At 43.2% G+C, this 20,300-nt stretch overlaps 1 protein-coding gene across 1 annotated transcript; it reads right to left on the reverse strand.

The window, feature by feature from the left end:
* Positions 1-4,765: 4,765 nt before the first annotated feature.
* On the reverse strand, positions 4,766-18,244 carry LOC8024275 (ferric-chelate reductase 1). Its single transcript, XM_029987971.3, has 4 exons — positions 18,160-18,244; positions 12,959-13,173; positions 8,412-8,625; positions 4,766-4,902 (listed from the first exon to the last, which is right to left on the reverse strand). The coding sequence occupies exons 2-4, from the start codon at positions 13,164-13,166 to the stop codon at positions 4,794-4,796; spliced, it is 531 nt and encodes a 176-aa protein (XP_029843831.2). The 5' UTR covers positions 13,167-13,173; positions 18,160-18,244; the 3' UTR covers positions 4,766-4,793.
* Between the last annotated feature and the right edge of the window lie 2,056 nt (positions 18,245-20,300).

Below are 20,300 nucleotides of genomic sequence, written 5' to 3' on the forward strand. Positions count from 1 at the left end.
GTTGTAAACATTGGAATACCCCACAGTTTTCAAATATTTATAAAGCATTGAGGTAAAGTGGCTATGCTGCACAGTTTGTTGCTACTTGCACACACAGAAAGTGGAATGGGAACAGATTTATCGCTACCACTACCGCATCTGCTGGTCTTGTGGTTAAATAAGAATGCGGAAACAATCGCCTTGATGTGTTCTCCTCGTGTATCTATCGAGTAAACAAAAAATAACTTTGCAACATTGTCGACAGGGGCGGAACTAAAAATAACGAAAAAAAAAAGTGTGGCCGATTTTGTGCTTTTTCTTGAGGACCTACAGTCACACACACTGTAGCCTGAAGTGGGGTGACATCAATGACGAGGCTCGCTCAGAAATCGGTGGCTGCACGTATTAATCCTAGATGTTAATTAAACATGTATTTTAGTGGTGAATTTGACCTTGTGAAATTTCAAAGTGGCGCTCTTTTGCAGTAAAAAACGAAAACAACAAACTCGCCAGGGTCAGCGGCGCTCGTAAACGACATTTAGTATAGTCCCTGAACAAGTCCGCCGTTGTCGCGGCCAGGTTTGTTGGTCTCATTTTATAATGGAAATGGAGCTAAGCCTTGAAATTTCACAAGGTGAAATCCACCACTAAAATAAACCTTTGACGAGAATTACGTTGGTACGTTCAGGTGCCGGCGTTTTTCGGACGGTTTAGAGTAAGGTTTCACATTTATGAGAATACATCTTGCCAATTAGAAGTTTTGAGCAAATTAAACAAATAGCTTACAATTAAAACAAAGAGGCTTTCCTGTACTGTAACTTGGTCTCGAATATTTTCTGAATTTACTGCCGGTACTGGACATGACATGAATCCTAGTTTAATGTAACCGTTTGTACTTTCTCATGGGTCGAAGAGAGCTTCAACGGTGTCGTCAGTCACAACGGACGCCACGGCGAAGTCAGTCGTCCATCCTCTCGGGGGAAAAAATGTACAAACGGACGAATTCGTCCGTAGTTAACGCATTAATTGAAAACAAATCTGCTCGTCGATTTTATTGGATAGAGGAAAAAGAAACGCTGAGCAGTGAGCTCATTTCCCGACCGTGTTCAGACAGCCAACATAGCTTGGAGAGGGCAGAACCGGAAGCGAGGCAGGCTTCAAAAACGCCTCTCTTGCTTGCCGATAGATGGCGCCCAATATTTGCGGAGAAGGCCCATTCTTTATTGTCGAAACCGCGAGGCTGTTTCGACATCTATTCTAGCATCTAGCCAAAACTAATATAAGAATTATGTCCATCTTACTATACTGGCATATATTAGCACACAATAGCAAAACATTGTTGTAACAGTAAACTGATAATTCAATAATAAATAAGGTTGGCTCGATATTCTTCTTCCTTTGGTTCTGAACAGCTGGAGCCTCGGTTGAGACGTTGGTGAATAAAAAATGGTTTCCAGTAAATAAATATAGTAATAAAAAAGGACACTCATAAGAACAATTAATTAGGACGGTGGTTAACACAAGGAAATGTAAACGCACGTTTGCCTTGTGTACTTTTCTTGGTGCTGTTCAAGAACGCACGGAGCACGAACCGACTAAAGTTTACTCCGGTGTTCTCCAGATAGACGTCAGCTGATGCCGCGGGCAGCGAACGGCAGAGTACTAAGCCGCGCTATGGCCCCACTCATGAGTTTCACTCTCTCATCAAGCCAGAATATCAAGTCTACGTCAGCCACCATTATGTTTTATTTGTAAAATATCTGCTTGAGTTAAGATGCGTCCTGCTGGGGTCAGTAGAGGAAGAGGAAGAAAGGAAGACTATTACCATTTTCGAAGTGCTCGCAAAAAGCTGACTCACAAAAAGGGTGACTGAGATGCAGATAACCTGGCTGGAATTGACAAATAATGTGGGCCAACCCTAGAAGTTGGACTACAAAAAAGTAAGTAGTTTCTAAAACAGGGTCAAATAAGGTGAAAGAAACCGAAAACAATACAGCTTGTTTTCTAAGAGAAGATGATAAGTGTGCAGCAACAAACGAGCATGCATGCTTGTGGCAATAACACCTTCCCATATTATCACATCTCTTTTAGTGAATTTTAGGGTAGACAAAGCGTTGTCTCGTGTTGTGACGTTATGAAAATGGTCGTAGTCACTATAACCGAGAAGGACATTGTTGATTCTTGTCTGTGCACTTACCGCCTCAAGCTTCTCGAAGAGGCATACAATCACTTGGTGCCGTTCTCTCCCCGCCTTCGATCGCAAAGAAACGAAGAAAGGGACTAAAAAAGCTAATATAACTTGACCCTTCCTCCCCCCTTTTCTTTTCTTTTAGTAGAAATTTTCCTTTTGATTTTTCGACATTGTTGTTATGGTCTAGAAAAATAGAATCAAGGGCTTGGTGTTCAAAAAAAAAAAAAAAAGGCTTTGCCGAACTGAAAAGTACCAAGCCTCCCTCTGCGCTGGTCAATTCGCGTGACAGTGTCACTGCGCCCGACATTATCCCCCCCCCCCCCCGAAAAAAAGAAAAAACAACTTTCTTTAGAAAGGGAGGCGGAGGGGGGAGGGGGGGGGGGTTGGTCCTGAAAAAAAAATGCAACGAATTACAAGGAATCCGTTACGTAAAAAATTTAAGGGAATTACTTTAAAATTACTCTGAAAATATGTAATTAATCCGTTACTAAATTACTGGTAAATGTAAGAGATTACAAGTAATTTCGTTACTTGTAATGAATTACGTACAAGTCTGAATGCAACTGTCCACCTCTTCATGCCTTACGATTTTTCCTGTCCCCAAAATTTTGTTCTGGTCAAAACGTATTGTGGATTCGTTTATACCAGACACTAGACAATGGCATAAAAAAAACATCAATTGGCTTAGAAATGTCGACCGGCCACCATTTGGTCGATTTTATCTGAAATCGACCAAATGTAAAGTGAATATAAAGTGAAATTTATTGAACTGTTTATTACCGTAATCCACGCCAGACTAGCAAAAAAAAAAAAACAAAAAAAAAACAACTTGATTGTTTTAATTAGTTATAAAGCTTTATTTTCTTTTTTTTTTTTTTTTTTCGCTCTTTGACTTGATTTGTAACAGGACATCACTTCTTGTTTTTGATCCTTTTTGATTTTGATTTTGTTGCAATGGGACATTACGTAGCCGACGAACAAAATGTAAGGTAGGAAACAAGCTCAGCGCTCTGATTTCCTCGGGAGAGCACTTTTTATCCGAAAGCATTAACTGCCTCATGGAACGAGCTGACGTCATCAGTCTGAAGCGAGAATACGGCAGATAGTTTCCTTCGGTTCCATTGGCTGGCGCGCGTCGACGGGGCTCCCATTGGCCGCTGCGGTCATCAGTTTCCACGACCGCTCACCTCATGGCGCTGCGTGTCCATCAGCGCGGAACGTCCAAAGTCACCAGGGGAGCCCACGAGCCGACCGGCGACGAAAAGTACGCAGCAGACGAAAGAGGGAGCGGACAAGCGGCTTACATGCTTTCGCATTCACGACTCATAAGGAATTCTTAGGTGAACCTCGATGTTTGTTTTTGCTCGTGCTCAGCATTATATAAATCTTGTTTGCTAGGTGATTCTATGATTTAAATGCAAAACAAATATACATAGAAAGTATTCTACGATAGACAAACCGTAATTAAATATATTTCCGCATTTCCACAATCTTTGTTTTGCGGAAAAGGTGTCATTTAGATAATTATAGTAAAATTGGGGATTTAAATCACGATTTAAATACATTCCTATGTGTTCTTCACCCTGATATTGTGTGAACGAGCGGTATTTCAGCGGCTGTTTGAGTTCTGTCTTCAATCCCCACCTGGTCGGCAAACGATTACCGAGTCGACAACAAAACAATTAGTGTCCGGTAAAGAAGAAAAAAAAATGGTTGTTGTTATAGCGTTTGTCCATGTCGCACGCGTTTCTTATTTCGTCCGTGTTTCCGTTCGCGCTTTTTAACCTTTTTTTTAAGTGATATAAACCAACTAGACCCAAGGAAACTTTTATTGTGCCTATACCCCGCGAACATATCAGACGCCTAAAAGCTAATCGCTCAATCAACCGGATGAAGCAGTAACATTCATAATGGTATACGGAACTAGCGAAAAAAAGCATTGACAAAACGGCGTGCTAGGTCCGAGGTTAAAGCGCAATGCCATCGACTAATGGCTCCGTCAAACAAACAAACAAACTAGAAACGATTTGTATTTTTTTTTTTGCCCTCTTTCATTTCTAATTTTCGTTTTTTTTCGCATGCGTGATGTCTTGGTACGCATATATTGGCATGAGGCGCCTGCTTGTGACCCCGCGTCAAGTATCGCTTTTACACGTTGCAAATGACGATACTGTTACAAATCAATAGACGAGTAAATATATCAGCTTGAACTTTACAATTAAACTCGAACACGTTTAATTCTAAAGTTCAAGTTGATATATTTACAAGTATGTACCAACATGCTCAATTCCTAACCGTTATTCAGTATACGAGTTTGCTGCGCTTTTTGCGATGCTGAAACAGAAGCGCACTGCGCACAGCCCCACCGAAGCAACGAGATGAAACCGGAGGAGTAATTGAGTTGACCCTGCTTATTCAGACCCTATTCTGTCGATTACCTGGTGACAGAATTAAGTAAAAACGGTATTACAGCATGTGAGATCATGAAAGGATATTCAAATATAACACTTGCCCTCAAATTAATGTCCTTACATGATTTTTAGCATGCATATACACATCACACGATACTTCTCTTTTTAAAACAGAAACAGCGCATTTATATTATATTCCACTTTATTTGTCATTATGTTACAGGAGCCGACGCAACTCTATCAGGGCTTCGTAATTCTTCTTCGGGAAGTGTGCTTGGCATTGCATGGTAGAAGTGGGAAAAGTTCTTCAGGACGGTGGCCCTAAACAAAGGAACAAAATAAATGAAAAGGGAAATTAACAGAAAGAAGCAAGCGACGAAAAAGTAAAACGGCAGAAAGAAATATCCACAATCACGCATGATGGTACAAGACCAACCCCAGATTGTACGATGTGAGCTTCCTGAAACATCGACGTGGAAACGAAACCCTAGCGCATTTCTTCCGCGCTATGGACGCTTTCAGGCAGCTGTGCATGGGCGCCGCCATAACCGGCCTTCAGTTTTTGTTTCCTCTTATTCCGTTCGCTTCACTTCATCATTGCCACTGCAAAACAGGCTATTGCCACTTTAGGTGCTACTGCGTCCTTCTCCCCAGCATATTGGAGGGTCGTCAACGTCCTCTCGGTAAGACAAGAGAAGGTCGGCTATGGCTCAATCTTCCGCGTGTTTAAAGCATCTATACATGCGAAAGAACGTACTGCACGATGCCTTAAACAATTTTTTCGCCACATACTATATGTGTTTTTTTTTTCAGTAGGTATACATGCCGGGAACGCGACAGAACAGCACACAACAAAACAGCACGCGACAAAACAGCACGGTCAAAACAGCAGGCGTCACAACAGCACAGCGTCAAAACAGCACGCGACAAAACAGCAGGCGTCAAAATAGCACGCGACAAAACAGCACAGCGTCAAAACGGCGCAGCGACAGAACAGCACGCCTCAATGTTGTTGCCCTACAGCATGGGCTGAGCACGCCGTTGCCAAACACGCTTTCTATTTTTTCTTTTAACAACTAACGACAGCACATCGCGGTGTGGTTGGTTCATTCATTGTAGGCAACATCACCACCAAACTTGCGCGTCAAAATTAGGAGAACTGCTCGAGAATACAAACCAGTGGGGGCTTCGGTACTACCCTGGGAGCCTACGTGAAAGCATCGAGTGTACTCCCCACTCCAAACTTGCTCCCAAGAGAACAAATTGGACAGATTGGCCGTCGACAAGTTGGCTTTCGACGAATTGAACTAGACCCTCCATTCCTTTACAATGCCTACTTTGAGACATGCATTGTTTAACTCCATACGCTCTCTCTAGGGTTCAGCGTTTTCGGCTTAAACCGAATAAAATTGGTAGAATGACACCGAATTCATGTTCCCAAATTCGGACTGTGCACATGACTCATTACTGACCGTATGACCACTGCCTTTCGCAGTTTAAAGCTTGTCTTTGAGATTGGTTCAACTTTCAACAAAAGCTCCGGGAGCGCGGGGGTCTTCAGGACGAAATCTTGGTTTTTCACCTGATAGGAATATGTGTGCCGAATTCTTTGTTCAAAGAAGAGAGTTTAGTCGTGAACTGAACAACGAAAATCAAGGACGTCCGCAAATGCCGCACATTTTTAAACACCTCTAGTTTCCATCTATTAGAGGAGAATATAAATACGATTGTTTTATTATCGTTTCTGTGGTTGGGGTGAATTTACCTTCTCTCGCAGTCATGAAAATGGGGAAAAACGCACTGAGCGCAATGATTGCAAATATCTGGATTTCAATATTTGCCTGTCCAACCGAAGCGGTAGTAAAGCTCATGTTCGTCCTGTGTATAAATACAAGCACACGACGATGGTGTCAAATCATGATAGGGCCCCTGTGCGTCTCGCAGAACAGGTCGCTTTGGCTTTCACAGACAACAGCAAATAAAAAATAAAATAAAAAACAGTACCTGGTGTACTTACTCTACGTTTTAAACAAAACCTTTTCAATATTGCCCTTTCGTAAGTATACTGGTTTTCGTCAATAAACCGAAAAGAACCGAGAAGTTTGTGAGTTTACAAATATTCCCCGTAATAAACCGAAAACTTATGTTTGGGATAAAAATCGAAAAAAGTACGGCGAATTTCAAAATAATAAAAACCGGAAATGCCAGTGTCCTCTTTGGACGCTGCGCTGTCTTGTCGTAGTGCTGTTTTGACGTTCTTTTCTGCCGCTGTGCCCCTTCGACTCTGCCATTTCGTCGCTGTGCTGTTTTGACGCCATGCTGTTTTGTCACGTGTTCTTTTCTCGCTGCGCCGTTTTGACGCTGTGCTGTTTTGTCGCGTGCTATTTTGACCCTTGCTGTTTTGTCGCCGTCCTGTTTTCCGTCCTGTTTTGACGCTGTGGTGTTTTGACGCGTGCTGTTTTGACCGTGCTGTTTTGTCGCGTGCTGTTTTGTCGTGTGCTGTTCTGTCATGGTGCCATACATGCCGCATTATTGAGAGGGTGTCATTGGACAACTTGTCACCAGATAACATTACGTACAACAAAGCAACGTCGAAGGTTGCCCGTAACGCTCATAATTACCTCTTTCGACATTTTAAAGATACTCCGACCAGTTCGAGCAAACGACCTATTTTATTCCCTTCGGTGCGAAGGGCATTAAGGAAGCCGTGCAACAATTTTTTTGCTATATTTTTAATTTGCACCGAACCTGAGCGCGTGAACTCCATCATGACGTCCTTGGTCCTCTGTCTCCCCCCCTTTCCCGCGCCCGCGGACCGCGGTGTCTGAGGAATGTGGGGAGGGAGGGGAAGACGGGGAAAAGAGGTGAGGCCGAGGAGAGACAGCTGCCCATTTCCCGGGCACCTCTCTGTCCTCGGCTGACCAGGACCAAAAACGTCACGATTTCGTCACATGCCGCGTGCGTTCGACACACGGGGCGCCCCCGTAGGAGGAGGGGGTTGCCGCGTCGTCCAGTTGAACTATGACGCACTGATATTTAGTTGGCTCCTTTAAAGGACCCAGAGGGACCAACATTTTCGTATTCACTCCAAGATTTGAACATTTTGCTTTACAGCCTTTAGTGCGCTGTTGCTTGTCGACAACATGAAAAAAAGGTCTTCTCAATCATGTAACACAATGGTTTTCTATTTATTTGCAAACTGAAAATTTGTTTAAGGCCCGATATTTGTTTCTGGAAAATAATTGGCATTTTCAAAAACAACTACACGCACTCCTAGCCAGTCTCCTCCAAAGGACGTGCCATCGGAGACATGGCTGTATGAGGCATATGACCAAATAGAAATCTGTGGCGACCTCAGGGTCTATTCAGTGCATTATGACGATTCGGAGTACAACACGCGCAAGATTTTTCAGGCATATAAGACGATGGTGGTTTTATATTTTATGCTTCCAGAACACAAAGAAGCCGTGATGATAAGAAGACCGAGTGGGCATTGAACTTGTTTCGCGTCCGTTTTATTTTCTTTGCGTTCTGAGCTCTCAACGATTAGAGGGAATGGAGCGTGCCACTTTCAGGACATACGACGCACCCGAGTGAGCCAACGCGTACATCGGAACAGCCACACGATTCTTTGCATTCCGCGAGTCGCGTTGCAATTTGAGATTTCCGCGAGGCCTCCTTGGATTTTTTCGGTAAGGTATATCGCCTAGCTGATGAACACCGATCTGCAAAAGCAGCCAGTAAAACTCTCGAGCGCCCTCGAAACGAGCGTCCGGAAGGTAGAGGCTGCGAGCCCTTCCAGGCAAACATTTCGAACGAGTGAGCCTTACTTGAAGTGGACCTTTCCTCGGCGGTCCTTGGGCGCTCGCCAGTGAGCCAGGATGTTCGTCTTCTCTTCGGGGTGCGTGTGCGTGACTGCGGAGCAGTTGGGCATCAACCTGGAGTGGGCTCCGAGCTGCACGAACTGACCCACGTCTTTGTCGTCCTCGTCGAAGGCCTTGATCAGGAAGGCCTTGAAGGGCACCCCCACCGTGTACAAGGTGACTGCGCGTATAGGACGAAACAGGGCGTAAACAAGGTCTCAATAGACCCCTTTCAAAAGTGCGCCCCCTCTTGGGGTTGCAACGCCAACTGTAACATCCGCAATTTTTTGGGGCGAGTACTGTCACTGGCAATGTTAACTGAAAGATTAAAAGTGTCCTCCATGTTTCTTTGGCGTATCTGCTAGTTTTTGAGAAAGCTCAAACCAGGAATGGAATGCGACGTTCAGGTCCCACACTTCGTACTACTTGACAAACTGACGGCGAATTCCATTGGGCGTTTTGGAGCACACCGGGATCAGGAGACTACATCCCAGATAGAGCACGTGATCCAAACGAAGTCGCTCCGCCTCCGGATCTCCAGTGGAACATGACCACTCCTCCGGGATCGGCGGATGATTTCAGGCCATTCACCTTGCCGGGAGTCTCCTCCCCGCGGTTCCGGATGTCTAAGCGCATGTTTTCGGAATCGCGGCGCTAACAACATGTGTTCAACGCACGAGCAAGGTTAATCATGATGTGAAAAATGCGTGTCAATAAGCGATGTGCATCTCTGTAGCTCACCTGCCTCTACATCGGAATACTCGTAAACGGTGTCCAAGTACGTTTCGAATTTTCGGCCTTTTCTGCGCAGGTCCGAAAAGGCAGTCGAATTAATGCGGGAAATACAAGCAACCCTCGTCGTCGCTGGCACTCGAGCCGCTGCTGCTGGAAGAGCTGCCCGAGCAACTTGACGGCAAACTGGCATCAAGGAGCAGCAGCAGTAAAGCCGTCGGCACTTCGCGAGTGGCCGGTAGGAATTTCTCGGAGGAGAGATGCCCGTCGAGAAAGAAAGTCACGTGTGTGCGCCGAGGGCTGGTTAGGTTGGCTTCCGGTCGAATCCGCCTAAATCGGAGGAGTGACTTTTCTCGGATCCGGATTGAGATTTGGAGTGGGACCTGATTCAAAACGACAAGTGGAACACGTCCGTCTCGGCCCTCCATGATCAAAACACAGTCGCGGTGTTAATGTGCCCACATCGTTGAATGCGCAGGTTCCTTGGGCATATGTCTTTTAGCCCGACCAGTTCATGTCTTATGAAGTTTGCGATTATCGAATTGTCTATCGACAGCTCTTTCCCGTCTTGCGGCCTCACACTCGTTAGGTTAAAGCAATCGTACTTTTGTCTAGCCCGTGCCAGCGAAATCGTAATTGTTTTGTTATTCGCCGAGTCTTCTACGTAGCGACGAGGATAAAAGGGTACTGCATCGCGCGAAGTGTGGAGCAACCTACGACGACGTGAGCAGTGGCGGCGCAGAGACGATAGCAGACAAAAGATGCATAGCTCGTCGAAACCGAAACTACCCGTGGACAGTCTCCTGCTTCCAGAGTGCATCTGAACCGCTAGGGGCGGCGCTATATTGAATATTGTTCATTATAAGACATTTCGTTAATAGATCTAAAAACAAAACTAAGTTATTTTGCTCAAGAGCTCTGTTGATCAATAAAAAGTAATGTGCAAGTAATGTTTTTGTACTCTTTCCCTTTCTGAACCCGTACTCACAGTTGCTAATAAACTTTATTACAAAATGAGTTGATAACTTTGGCGACATACTTTTCTATAATGTGAGAAACCACTGGCATATTCCATAACAGTATCTATAGTTCCCCATGTCGTTACCTCCTTTGAATAACGGACTTCCTACAATTGCGCTTTTGAGACCTAATTTATTACAAAATGAGTTAATAACTTTGGCGACGTACTTTTCTATAATGTGAGAAACCACTGGCATATTACATAACGGTATCTAGTTCCCCATGTCGTTACCTCCTTTGAATAACGGACTTCCTACAGTCGCGCTTTTGAGGCCTAATGGTATGACACCTGTAGAAAATATACAGTTTAGAAGAGTTGATGGCACATGCTTCTGTTAGTTGATCGAGCGAACATGCATTATCTCAGACGGATTTAGACAATACCCGTTGGCTTTTCGATCAACAGAGCACTTATTATACCGCTCAAATCTGCTTCAGTCATCGAGGATAGATATGCAGATTTCGAATTTACTTATAGATTGGGTCCTGCCGTTTGCTTCTGAAAGTAAATCTTAGCTCTAAAATCCAGAGCCGTAAATGTAGAGTTTGGCCATTCACTCGGAAGTGTAGGAGATAAATGAGGAGGCGCCATTGGCCGAAAGCATGCTGGGTGTGTTCCAGGGCGTCTTTACAAATTCGAATGTGATTAACCTGCAGAAGCCTGAAATCATACCCTGGCTGTGGTCGCGACAAACGTATTTAATAGGTGCGTCGGAATAACTTTCGGTGACTGAAAATATGGTGCACGTGATGCTTCAATCACCGTTATCCAAGATCATGGTGAAAGAACGCAACTAGCGGAACGATCGATATAATCCGTACGCCAGGCTCTGAGGGCCGGGAAGCTGCCGTCCGAGCGGTCACATTTTGTCCGAGCAAAACAGAGTTCGAGGGACACATTCAATTCTTACATCTTTTTGCATGATCATTATTGAAACATCACGTGCACCATATTTTCAGCAATGAAGAGTTACTACATTTAACCCTTACGCTCTTACAAAACTGCTTCTCGTTACCACCCCTAGGGAATTCTTTTCGGCTTCTAGTTGGCCAATAGAGCACGCCAAGCCCTCTTTCTGTGTCTGGTGCACGCCCTGGCTCTGCCCGCTCATCCTATTGACCATACTCTCTCTATACAAGGATCTGCTTAGATTGTCTACATGTATTCAAGCATACAAAGCGCACCATATTCTGTTTACGGGAAGCAGCGTTACCTTGCACTCCAGGTATAGAAGAAAATACGCTAACGAAAATGAGCGTATTGAGCATTTCATTTCAATCTTGTAGGGGCTGTATTTGTTTCCCGCGCTCGTGTCGCGGCATTTCTATCGAGCACCTGGTAAAAATGCGCATCACGGGAGCTCCAGCGGTCAGCCACCGCCGGAGCCGTGAGAGGTAAGAAACATTTTCGACTTGTCATCCTTGCTCGGTGTTCTTCTGTCACACTCTCCTACAGATAGCAGCAAGGCCAAGCCGCTACAAATGACGCCCAAGATGGTCTTCTTATCCGTGAGTTTGTGTGGCATTCAACCTCTGGTATCACCCCTTATACGTATTGTTCAGTCGAATGTGGGAACACGACTTTGCTATTTTTTTTTCCTGTTTCTTGCCGGCTTCTTTTAAAATTTAGAATCCCTTTCTTTTTCTTGTCTCTGTCGCTGTACCAGTTTACAACTGGTACCATGGTGATGATGATACCTGAGGCATGAAGCGAGAGATCGAACGTTCTCGGCCGCTGGAATAATCGAGCGATCACCACACGTCCCCCCCTAGTCCGGCCGATGTCCCTTCTAGGGTGATTCTTGAGAAGACCTTGACTTCTTTCCAGCGTTTTATCAGCACAAGCTGTAGTGGGTTCTTAATTTTTATAGAAAATATAAAATGAAGGTGCTCATATTACGCTTATTCAAGAATTAATAATTATTCATGATAATAATATTAGTAATAACAAGAATAATAATAATATTATTAATAACACTACTAATAATATTTATAAGAAAAATATTAATGATTTAATACCCAAAAAACGTAATAACCAATTATTCTGCGTTAGATAACCAATTCGACACGTCGCGAAAAAATAAAAAATAAAAACTTGACGTGTTAAATGAACGTCACGTGAACTTGACGCGAACAATACTTTGTCAGTTCAACACGTTTTGTGACCAACTTTAATGATCATATCAGATATCACTAATATAAATATACTAATAAGAGTAATACGAATTATACTTATAAGAACAATAATATATTGATGTGTGCAGATAGTTCTTCAAGTAGACACACTGGTCTGTCACAGTTTAAGGCTTGCGGGACAGTAGCCTACTCGTCATAATCACAATTGATGATCACATACTTATAATAATAACCAGTACGCCGAACGCTGACGTAGCAATCGTGTTCAACGCATGCTCAAAGAGCGTGCTGAAAACATGGCAGACTCGGAGCAGCTTCTAGTATATTTCGTTTCAGCTTACGTCCAGACGCCTCCGACGCTACGAGCTAATGGGAACAACCAAGCTGCGTCAAAAGCGCAAGTCACTAGGCATTTTCTGTTTATGATTGGTTTTGCGATGATAGGACACGTACAGAAACATTACAAAGACCATGAGGGTGCCGTTTTGAGATTGTTTGATTGGTCCCATCAGCTGCAAGCATCGGCTACGTCTGGACTTACGTTAAAACGAAGAATAGGGCGCATACGTTCGAGAAGTGTGTATTACTTGCTCCCCGTCCGGTGGTCCATGGCTAGCTAGTTTTACCCGTGATAATGTCATTCGGCTTGTAGTCCACTTTATCCTGGACGAGGCGGTAGCCCTCGGCGTAGCCCTCAACGGCGCTCTTGGCCTCGTATCCGTGGGACGGGTACAGGTCCTTGCAGGCCTCGTCGTCGGCGCCGCTGGCGTGGCCGTTGCACTGCCCGACCCAAAGGAGCAGCATGGCCGACAGAGTGGCGGCGCGGGGAACCATGGTCTATCTGGAAAACGATGCACGTTGAACGAGGGAAGGCATTCATAGGGCGATGCAAAATACACCCCTTCAGAAAGTCCACCCCGTTTTGGCAGCCGTGGAATCCCTGCACAATGGCGGACTAAAACAGTAGCGTCACGGCACATCATCTGCGTTTGGTTGGGTTAGAAGGCGAAAACACAACCCCAGAAAAGGGGATGAACGCAGCGACATTGCTCGGTCGACGATATTTGATTGACTCGTCGGCGCCTATACTTCGTCTCACCCTACGATGGACTAAAGGCAGAAGCTACGAACCGCCAGATCCAATCACGAGCCACTTAGACATTGCGTGGTATTTCGCTTCGATGCACGTATCGGTGCTCGCGTCTCGGATCACTGATGAGAACGGGCGGACACTGGTTCGGATCGAGCAATGAGTGACGCAACGATTTTACATTGCAAAGAAAGCCACGAAGTACTGGCTCTTTGCAGTGTCGAGGCTATAAAAATGACGCAGCCTTTTTGGATACGAAGCATTATTCTTCCAAAGCTAACCAATGCTACGCGTGTCATAGTTTAGCGTGGAACGTGATTGGACCTGGCGGCCCGTGGCTTTGGCCTTTAGTCAATCGCAGGATGAGATGAAGTATAGGAACCACTTTAATTGTTACCGAATCGTCCAGCATCTGGTAAACATAACCAACCACGCTTCACAGGCTTCTTCCTAAGTGCCTTTCGTTGACGCCCGAAAAAAGAAAAAAAACAAAAAAAACACGGTAAATTCCGGACAGTCTGGTGATCTTCTGGTAAATTCTGGCTTTACTGGAAGTGAAAAGAGTCTCATTATCCAGTAAAATCGACTTTTACTGGAAATGACCATTCCGGTAAAAACTATTTTTAATAGGGGATCTACAACATTACTTAAGGTTAAAATTGCATTACCATATATTGCATAAGAAGACGAATCTGAACTTCTGGTATGAAAAGCATAGCACGTGCCGTGAACAAACAACGAAGCTGCTCGTTAATGACCAGTTCTAAAAGTCTATTTGTGAACTGTTTTCATATCATTTTAGTTCATGCTTTTGTAGTGTCAACACCAGTTCGTCCGGAACATGGGGTCTGATAACGATTTGCCTCGTACGATAATTACGGTCGATGAGGTACCTGCGGCTGTTGGAAAACTATACTCTAAATTATAGGCCGGCTGCGATGGTTTTCCCAATTTTATTGTGAAGGGTTGCTGCGAAAATTTCGCTCCTATTCTTGAGACGTTGTTTAACTTGTCGCTGCAAACCGGTGTATTTCCAAAAAACTGGAAATATTAATTTTTTGTTCCAATTTTTAAATCTGGTAATTCTAGTGACGTTAGCATTTTCGTCCTAAATCTCTTTTAGATGCATTCTCAAAAGTATTCGAGAAGGTGATGTACAACCACCTATATAATTTTTAAACCAAAGTTAGTTTTTATACAGGATGTGTATCTAACAGGAAGATCCGTTGAAACAAATTTATGAGCATTTCTTAATTATGCTGATTGTTCAGAGGCGGGATTAGGTAGATGCAGTGTATATGGATATGTATATGGATGCATGATTGACCTTTGATAAGGCCAATCATGCATTGCTATTAATGAAACTTGGGAATTATGGGCTTGGCCCGGAATATATTACCTGGTTCAGGAGTTATCAACATGAAAGACAGAACTGTGTTAGGGTTTCTGGCTACTTGTCACAACCTTTCATGTATATTTCGGGTGTACCTCGGGGCTCGACTCTTGGTCCGCCGTTGTTTATTATTTTTATAAGTGATTTACTGTCTTCAGTGAAAAACCCGCAGGTTCTCATGTTTGCAGACGACGTTAAACCGTTTAAGCCGGTAAACATCACTGACTCTGCTTTCCTGCAAGGATATGTCTATTCAGTACAAAGATGGTGTATTTTAAACAATTTAGTTTTGAACCCCTGGAAAACCCAAGTGATATCTTTGTCCAGAAACCGTAGCACATTTTCTTATATGTACTGTCTGGGAAATTAAACTACAAGTCGGACAACGATATTTGAATATCTAAAGGGTTTTGTGGATGATCTGTTTTTTTTTAATTCTCACGTGAACCCCATTGTTAGCCAGAGTCTGCGCATGTTGGGAGTAATGGCTCGCCCAACTAGACCATTTAGCACTCATCATTGTCTATTACGACTCTTCAGTAGTCATGTACGCTCTAAACTTTAATTTGCATCTGTCATTTGGAACTCTATCTCCAGTACAACAAATGAAAAAAATTGAACACATTCCAAAACGATTTGTGCGGATGGTATACGACAGATATTTTGGCCGTAAATGTTATTTTGAACATAATTTAATTTTATCCAAATAAAAACTGTACACTCTACATAACAGGAGATCTATCCGGGATGTTGAGTTTTTTGCACAGGTTGGTTCATGGGTCTAAAGAGAGTCCTGCACTTCTTGATTCTTTACACTTCCGCATTCCTGTTAGCGCAAACTCTAGAAATCTCAGTTTTTTACCCAGATATGTATAGCAACTTGTCACCGGTATCACGAATTCAACACGCTTTAAAAACGCAGTTTTGCAATGTTAATTTTTTTTTTGTACAAAAGTATTCCATGTTTGTGCAGGGTTGCTCCAAAATGAAAAAAAAAGCTGTGTGCATCTGTATTAATGTAAGCCATATATATAAGTTTTAAAACATGTGCATAATTTGAAGCGCATAAATTTGGGATGAATATGTATTTCATGCTTCGTTCTTCACCGTAAAGGCCTTTGAGCGGTTGGTTAACACGCGAAAATAAACACTGAATTGAATTGAATTCTACTTATTATTCTTATATCTCGCAATCTGATTTTCTACCGCGCGTAAAGAAGATGCTCAGGCCACGCCTTATGCCGAGACCACATCAGAAGCCTATGCATCTTGTCACAAATTTCGAGGAATCGTTGCACTTGAAACAAAAATAAGGCTAACCATATTTTGTCTTTCTTTTGTCATATATATATATATATATATATATATATATATATATTTTTTTTTTTAAGTTACTCGTTAAGTGGGCTCTAGAACGCGTTCCGAGCATCCGCAGAAACGCCCTCTTGCGGAATATGACGTGTATGCGTCCAGAATCCACAGCCCTAATGACTCAACATTTTTTTCCTGCATAATGAACCAGTAAAGCCTTGAACACAACCCCCCTACGCCCCCCTTCCCCCCTTAAACCGGATTCGCGCAGCACCGCCTAAATTACCTGTCACACGCCGACGTTGAGCCTTCACTCAAGAAAAAAAGAAGAATCCTGTGCGTCTGCTATTTTTGCACAACACTCGGAGAGCCAATCACCGCATCTTGCGGAGGGAGCTCAACGAATGACGATGCCGAAACATACGTTTAGGCCAAAAAACGAAGTCTGAGTTGTGACATTAAGCAATGCAAGCGTTTGAGGTTTCAGCAATGCAGGTTTCCATTGCTGACATTCAGCAATGGAGGTTTGCATTGCTGAATGTCACAACTCAGACTTCGTTTTTTTAATCTAAACATATGTTTCGGCATCGTCATTCGCTGAGCTGCCTCCGTAAGTTGCGGCGATTGGCTCTCCGAGCCTTGGTGCGGGAAAGTAGACGCACGGGCTCATTTTTAGAGTGTAGCAAACGCGGCATAGCGGAGCGCGTAGGCGGATTTTTTAATTTCTCGAGAATTAGGGGGAGGGGGGGGGGGAGCTCTTCCTTTCCCGCTCTCCTTCCCCGCCCACCCCACCACGAACTCTATGAAGCGATGGTACCTCCTTTTCCGAGGACCTCCTCTGTTCGGGCGAAAAAACAAAATTTCAATCTAAAAAAAAAAAAAGAAAAAAGAGTCGTTGTCGTGTTTGCGCAGTGCACTTTTATCAACGGAAAAAAATATCAAAAACATTAGATTCATGGCGCTTTAACGTAGTCTATACTTCGTTTCAGCTTCGGTCCGAGCGCGGCCCATGTTATGAGCCGAAGGGCCAATTAAACAGCGCAAAAAGCGGCGCGTCATGGCGTGCTCTCTGCGCTTGATAGGACAAGCCGGCGGAGGAGCACGCAGAGAGAGACAGCGAATACCGGCTGGTCCTATCAACTGCAAAGAGCACGCCATGAAGTTGTGCTTCTTTCGCTGTTCGATTGGCCCTTCGGCTCATAACATCGGCCGCGCTCGGACCGAAGCTGAAACGAAGTATAGTGTTTCCCTCTTTAGTTTTTGCCTACGCTGTTTCTACAGCGCAAAATCATCCCAAGAAGGATGCTTCGTTCATATACGCGCTACACAAGAACCAAAGAAAAACACAAAGGCTTATTTACACACGTCAGATGATACGAGAAAACAATATGTTCACCTTCTACAACGTCAGAAGATGCACATTTTAAGATCTGGAGTGTCCTGTCGTCACCTGTCATTGACATGGATGGGAAGGTGAAATATCGCAGCATTTGGCAATGTGCATACTTCAACTCCTCTTGTCTGACTACGCCATAGCTCCTGCCCTTTATGTGTGCTGCTAGCTCATGCTAACGTTACCTTGCATGTTAAAGAAGGAACATACTGTGTAAAGGGTGGCGTATATAACAAGTTTTTCTTTTTTTTTTTAATTATTGATAGCCTTGGTTTAGCCCTATCTAGTTGATATACACCAAACCCCAGAAAAGCATGTGCTCTCTTGGGGTTTGGTGGTTGACTTTGGATGTTTAGTCTTTCCGAAGCAGACTCATTTCTTTAGATGCAAAAATAAAAATAAATGTAGCGCACTATATTTCTTTCATAATTTCCTAGCCGTGGGAACCGAATTAAGAAGCAGTACGAGCCAATCACAACCCTCCGGAGTGTCACGTGATGGCTGAACGTTTGAGATCGAGCCTCGGCATAAGTTTCAAGTAAGGCATTTGAGGGACTGGATTGGTCAGATGTACTCCTAGCTTAGGACTCCAATCAGGTGAATGAAATATGTATAAAGTTGGCTGTAAAGGTGCGCTTACCTGTCTGCAAAGGAGGGTTACCACCAAGTAGATCGAATGCCGAGTTGCTGCGTGACCTAAAACTTCACAGGCTTCTAGCTCTTCTATACTCTGTGAACCCTTTTATCATTGACTGCGTGATAATCTATCGTAGATAATGTACAGTGCGCCGCAATATGAAAGACCCACTCGGAGCGCTTGGCCACGCTCCGAGTGGGTCTTTCATATTGTGGCGCAATGTACATATTATCTGCCAAGACCACTTAAGCATGAATTCAAGTAAGACAATCCATTGCTTTCATAATCAAGCACCCCTAATCTGAGATAATCCGAAGAGTTCAGTGGCTCATATGTCAGAAAAGGCGACGACCAGTCCGACATCAGGTCAAAGTGGACTCAAAATGTCTAGGACTCCTTATAATATAATGACTCCACATATCTTTTTTGCTTTAGCTGAATCGGCTACTTACGTTTGCCATTGTGAATAAAAGTTTTGGACTTTTTTGTTCGTCCTAATGACTGCGAACAACAAGAAAAACTTGTTTAAAATTCTTAGACACTGTAAAATTAGATGTTTTTTCTATAAATCCAATGACCATAGGGAGTACGATTCTTCCTTCTAAACTTATATTGTTTATTCTATAAATTTGTAACGTCAGTTAGGCCTAGAAAAAGTAATGACATGATGTGGCAAATGGGAAATGTTTCAAAATATTAATAAATGCAATTATCTTATATTCACGAAACAAAAGGCAACCATTCTTATCAAAATATAAAGTAGACGGTGTTGCTCTAAATGAGGTTACTGATCTCCAGATTTGTAAGGTACCCATTACTAGCAATCCAATTACTGTTATTCAATAATTGGCAAGAGTAATTTTCATATCATTTAATTACTTTTTAAGGAAGAAATCACAAGAGTAATTTGAATGCTTTTGGAAATACTAAAATTACTTGTGCCCGTTATTATTCTCTGCTCTTTTTTCTAATGACACCAGCTGTTTGTAGAAGTTTCATACCAAAAATATTCAAACAAAGCCTCCGAGAAAGAATGGTTTACCAAAATTGGTGAATTAATAATATAAGTAGCTTATAATTGGGTGATTTTAATGAAATAATAGAATGTGCGAAAAACTAGTTCTCAAACCGGCAGAACATTTTTTTTCTTTTTTGAAATTCAGAAGTAATCGGAAAATTGTTGGTTTCTTTTTCAAATAACGACCAATTACATTTCTTCTCCAATAATCGAGTAGTCAAATTTAATGTTTATTTTCAACCGAAAGAAACTGTAATTGTAGTCGACTACTGCTTTCGAGGAGCGTGTACAACATTGCTAATGTGAAATGTCTGGGTGTTTGTTTTAGCAACGATCTATTCTGGGCTAAACTAATAGACGCAATACCAATAGAACTTTCCAGAAGAGCTGCGGTACAACAATTTTTGCACTTTGCGTAGATACTATTTACAATGAATCTCTGACGTTTATAACCACTAGGCACGCGTTAGCTTTTCTCACTGTGTTAGCGTAGCTGCTAAAAAAATAAAATAAAAACGAGAATGGTTTCCCCCCTCCATTTGCAGGAAGGACAAGCGGCCGCGTAATCTTGAGCCGATTATATGCCGCCAATGAATATCATAGACACGTGCAGGGGTTGGCAAGGCATGGGACTCTCACTGAGTTGCTAAGTTGCCGACGATAGGATTCGGCTATTGTCGTCATTGAAGCGATAGGGCACGAGTCACTATTCAATTGTTGGTCATGCCATTGATTATCTTGAGCCCAACTCGAGTGATCACGCAATTCTCGGGTGTAATCTATGAACCGCATTCAAGCACTGCCACGGGGATACACTGCGACTTCAAAACTACGTTCTCGAGCTTTTGGGGTGTAGTGTTTCAAAGAAATCGCTAGCTTTTATTCGTGAGTTTACACCGCAACAAAGAGGATTCTTGGTTATTTGCTTTGTGCGTGAGTATAGTAGGGTTCTAGAAGTGCCAGTATGATCGTGTAAAGGAAAAAAAATCTAAATTAATATTCTTGCACCGCCCGTTGAAGATATCGCAATAACCGTTTTACCAAAACATGTATCTTCACTCAACGTTTGACAGAGGAAATATAAGAGATATGGTTATTTTTTTTCTTCTATTTAAGTTTCGACCCT

This window comes from Ixodes scapularis, unplaced genomic scaffold (genome assembly GCF_016920785.2).
Source record: "Ixodes scapularis isolate PalLabHiFi unplaced genomic scaffold, ASM1692078v2 PGA_scaffold0__279_contigs__length_252992795, whole genome shotgun sequence".
NCBI classification, from domain to species: domain Eukaryota; kingdom Metazoa; phylum Arthropoda; class Arachnida; order Ixodida; family Ixodidae; genus Ixodes; species Ixodes scapularis.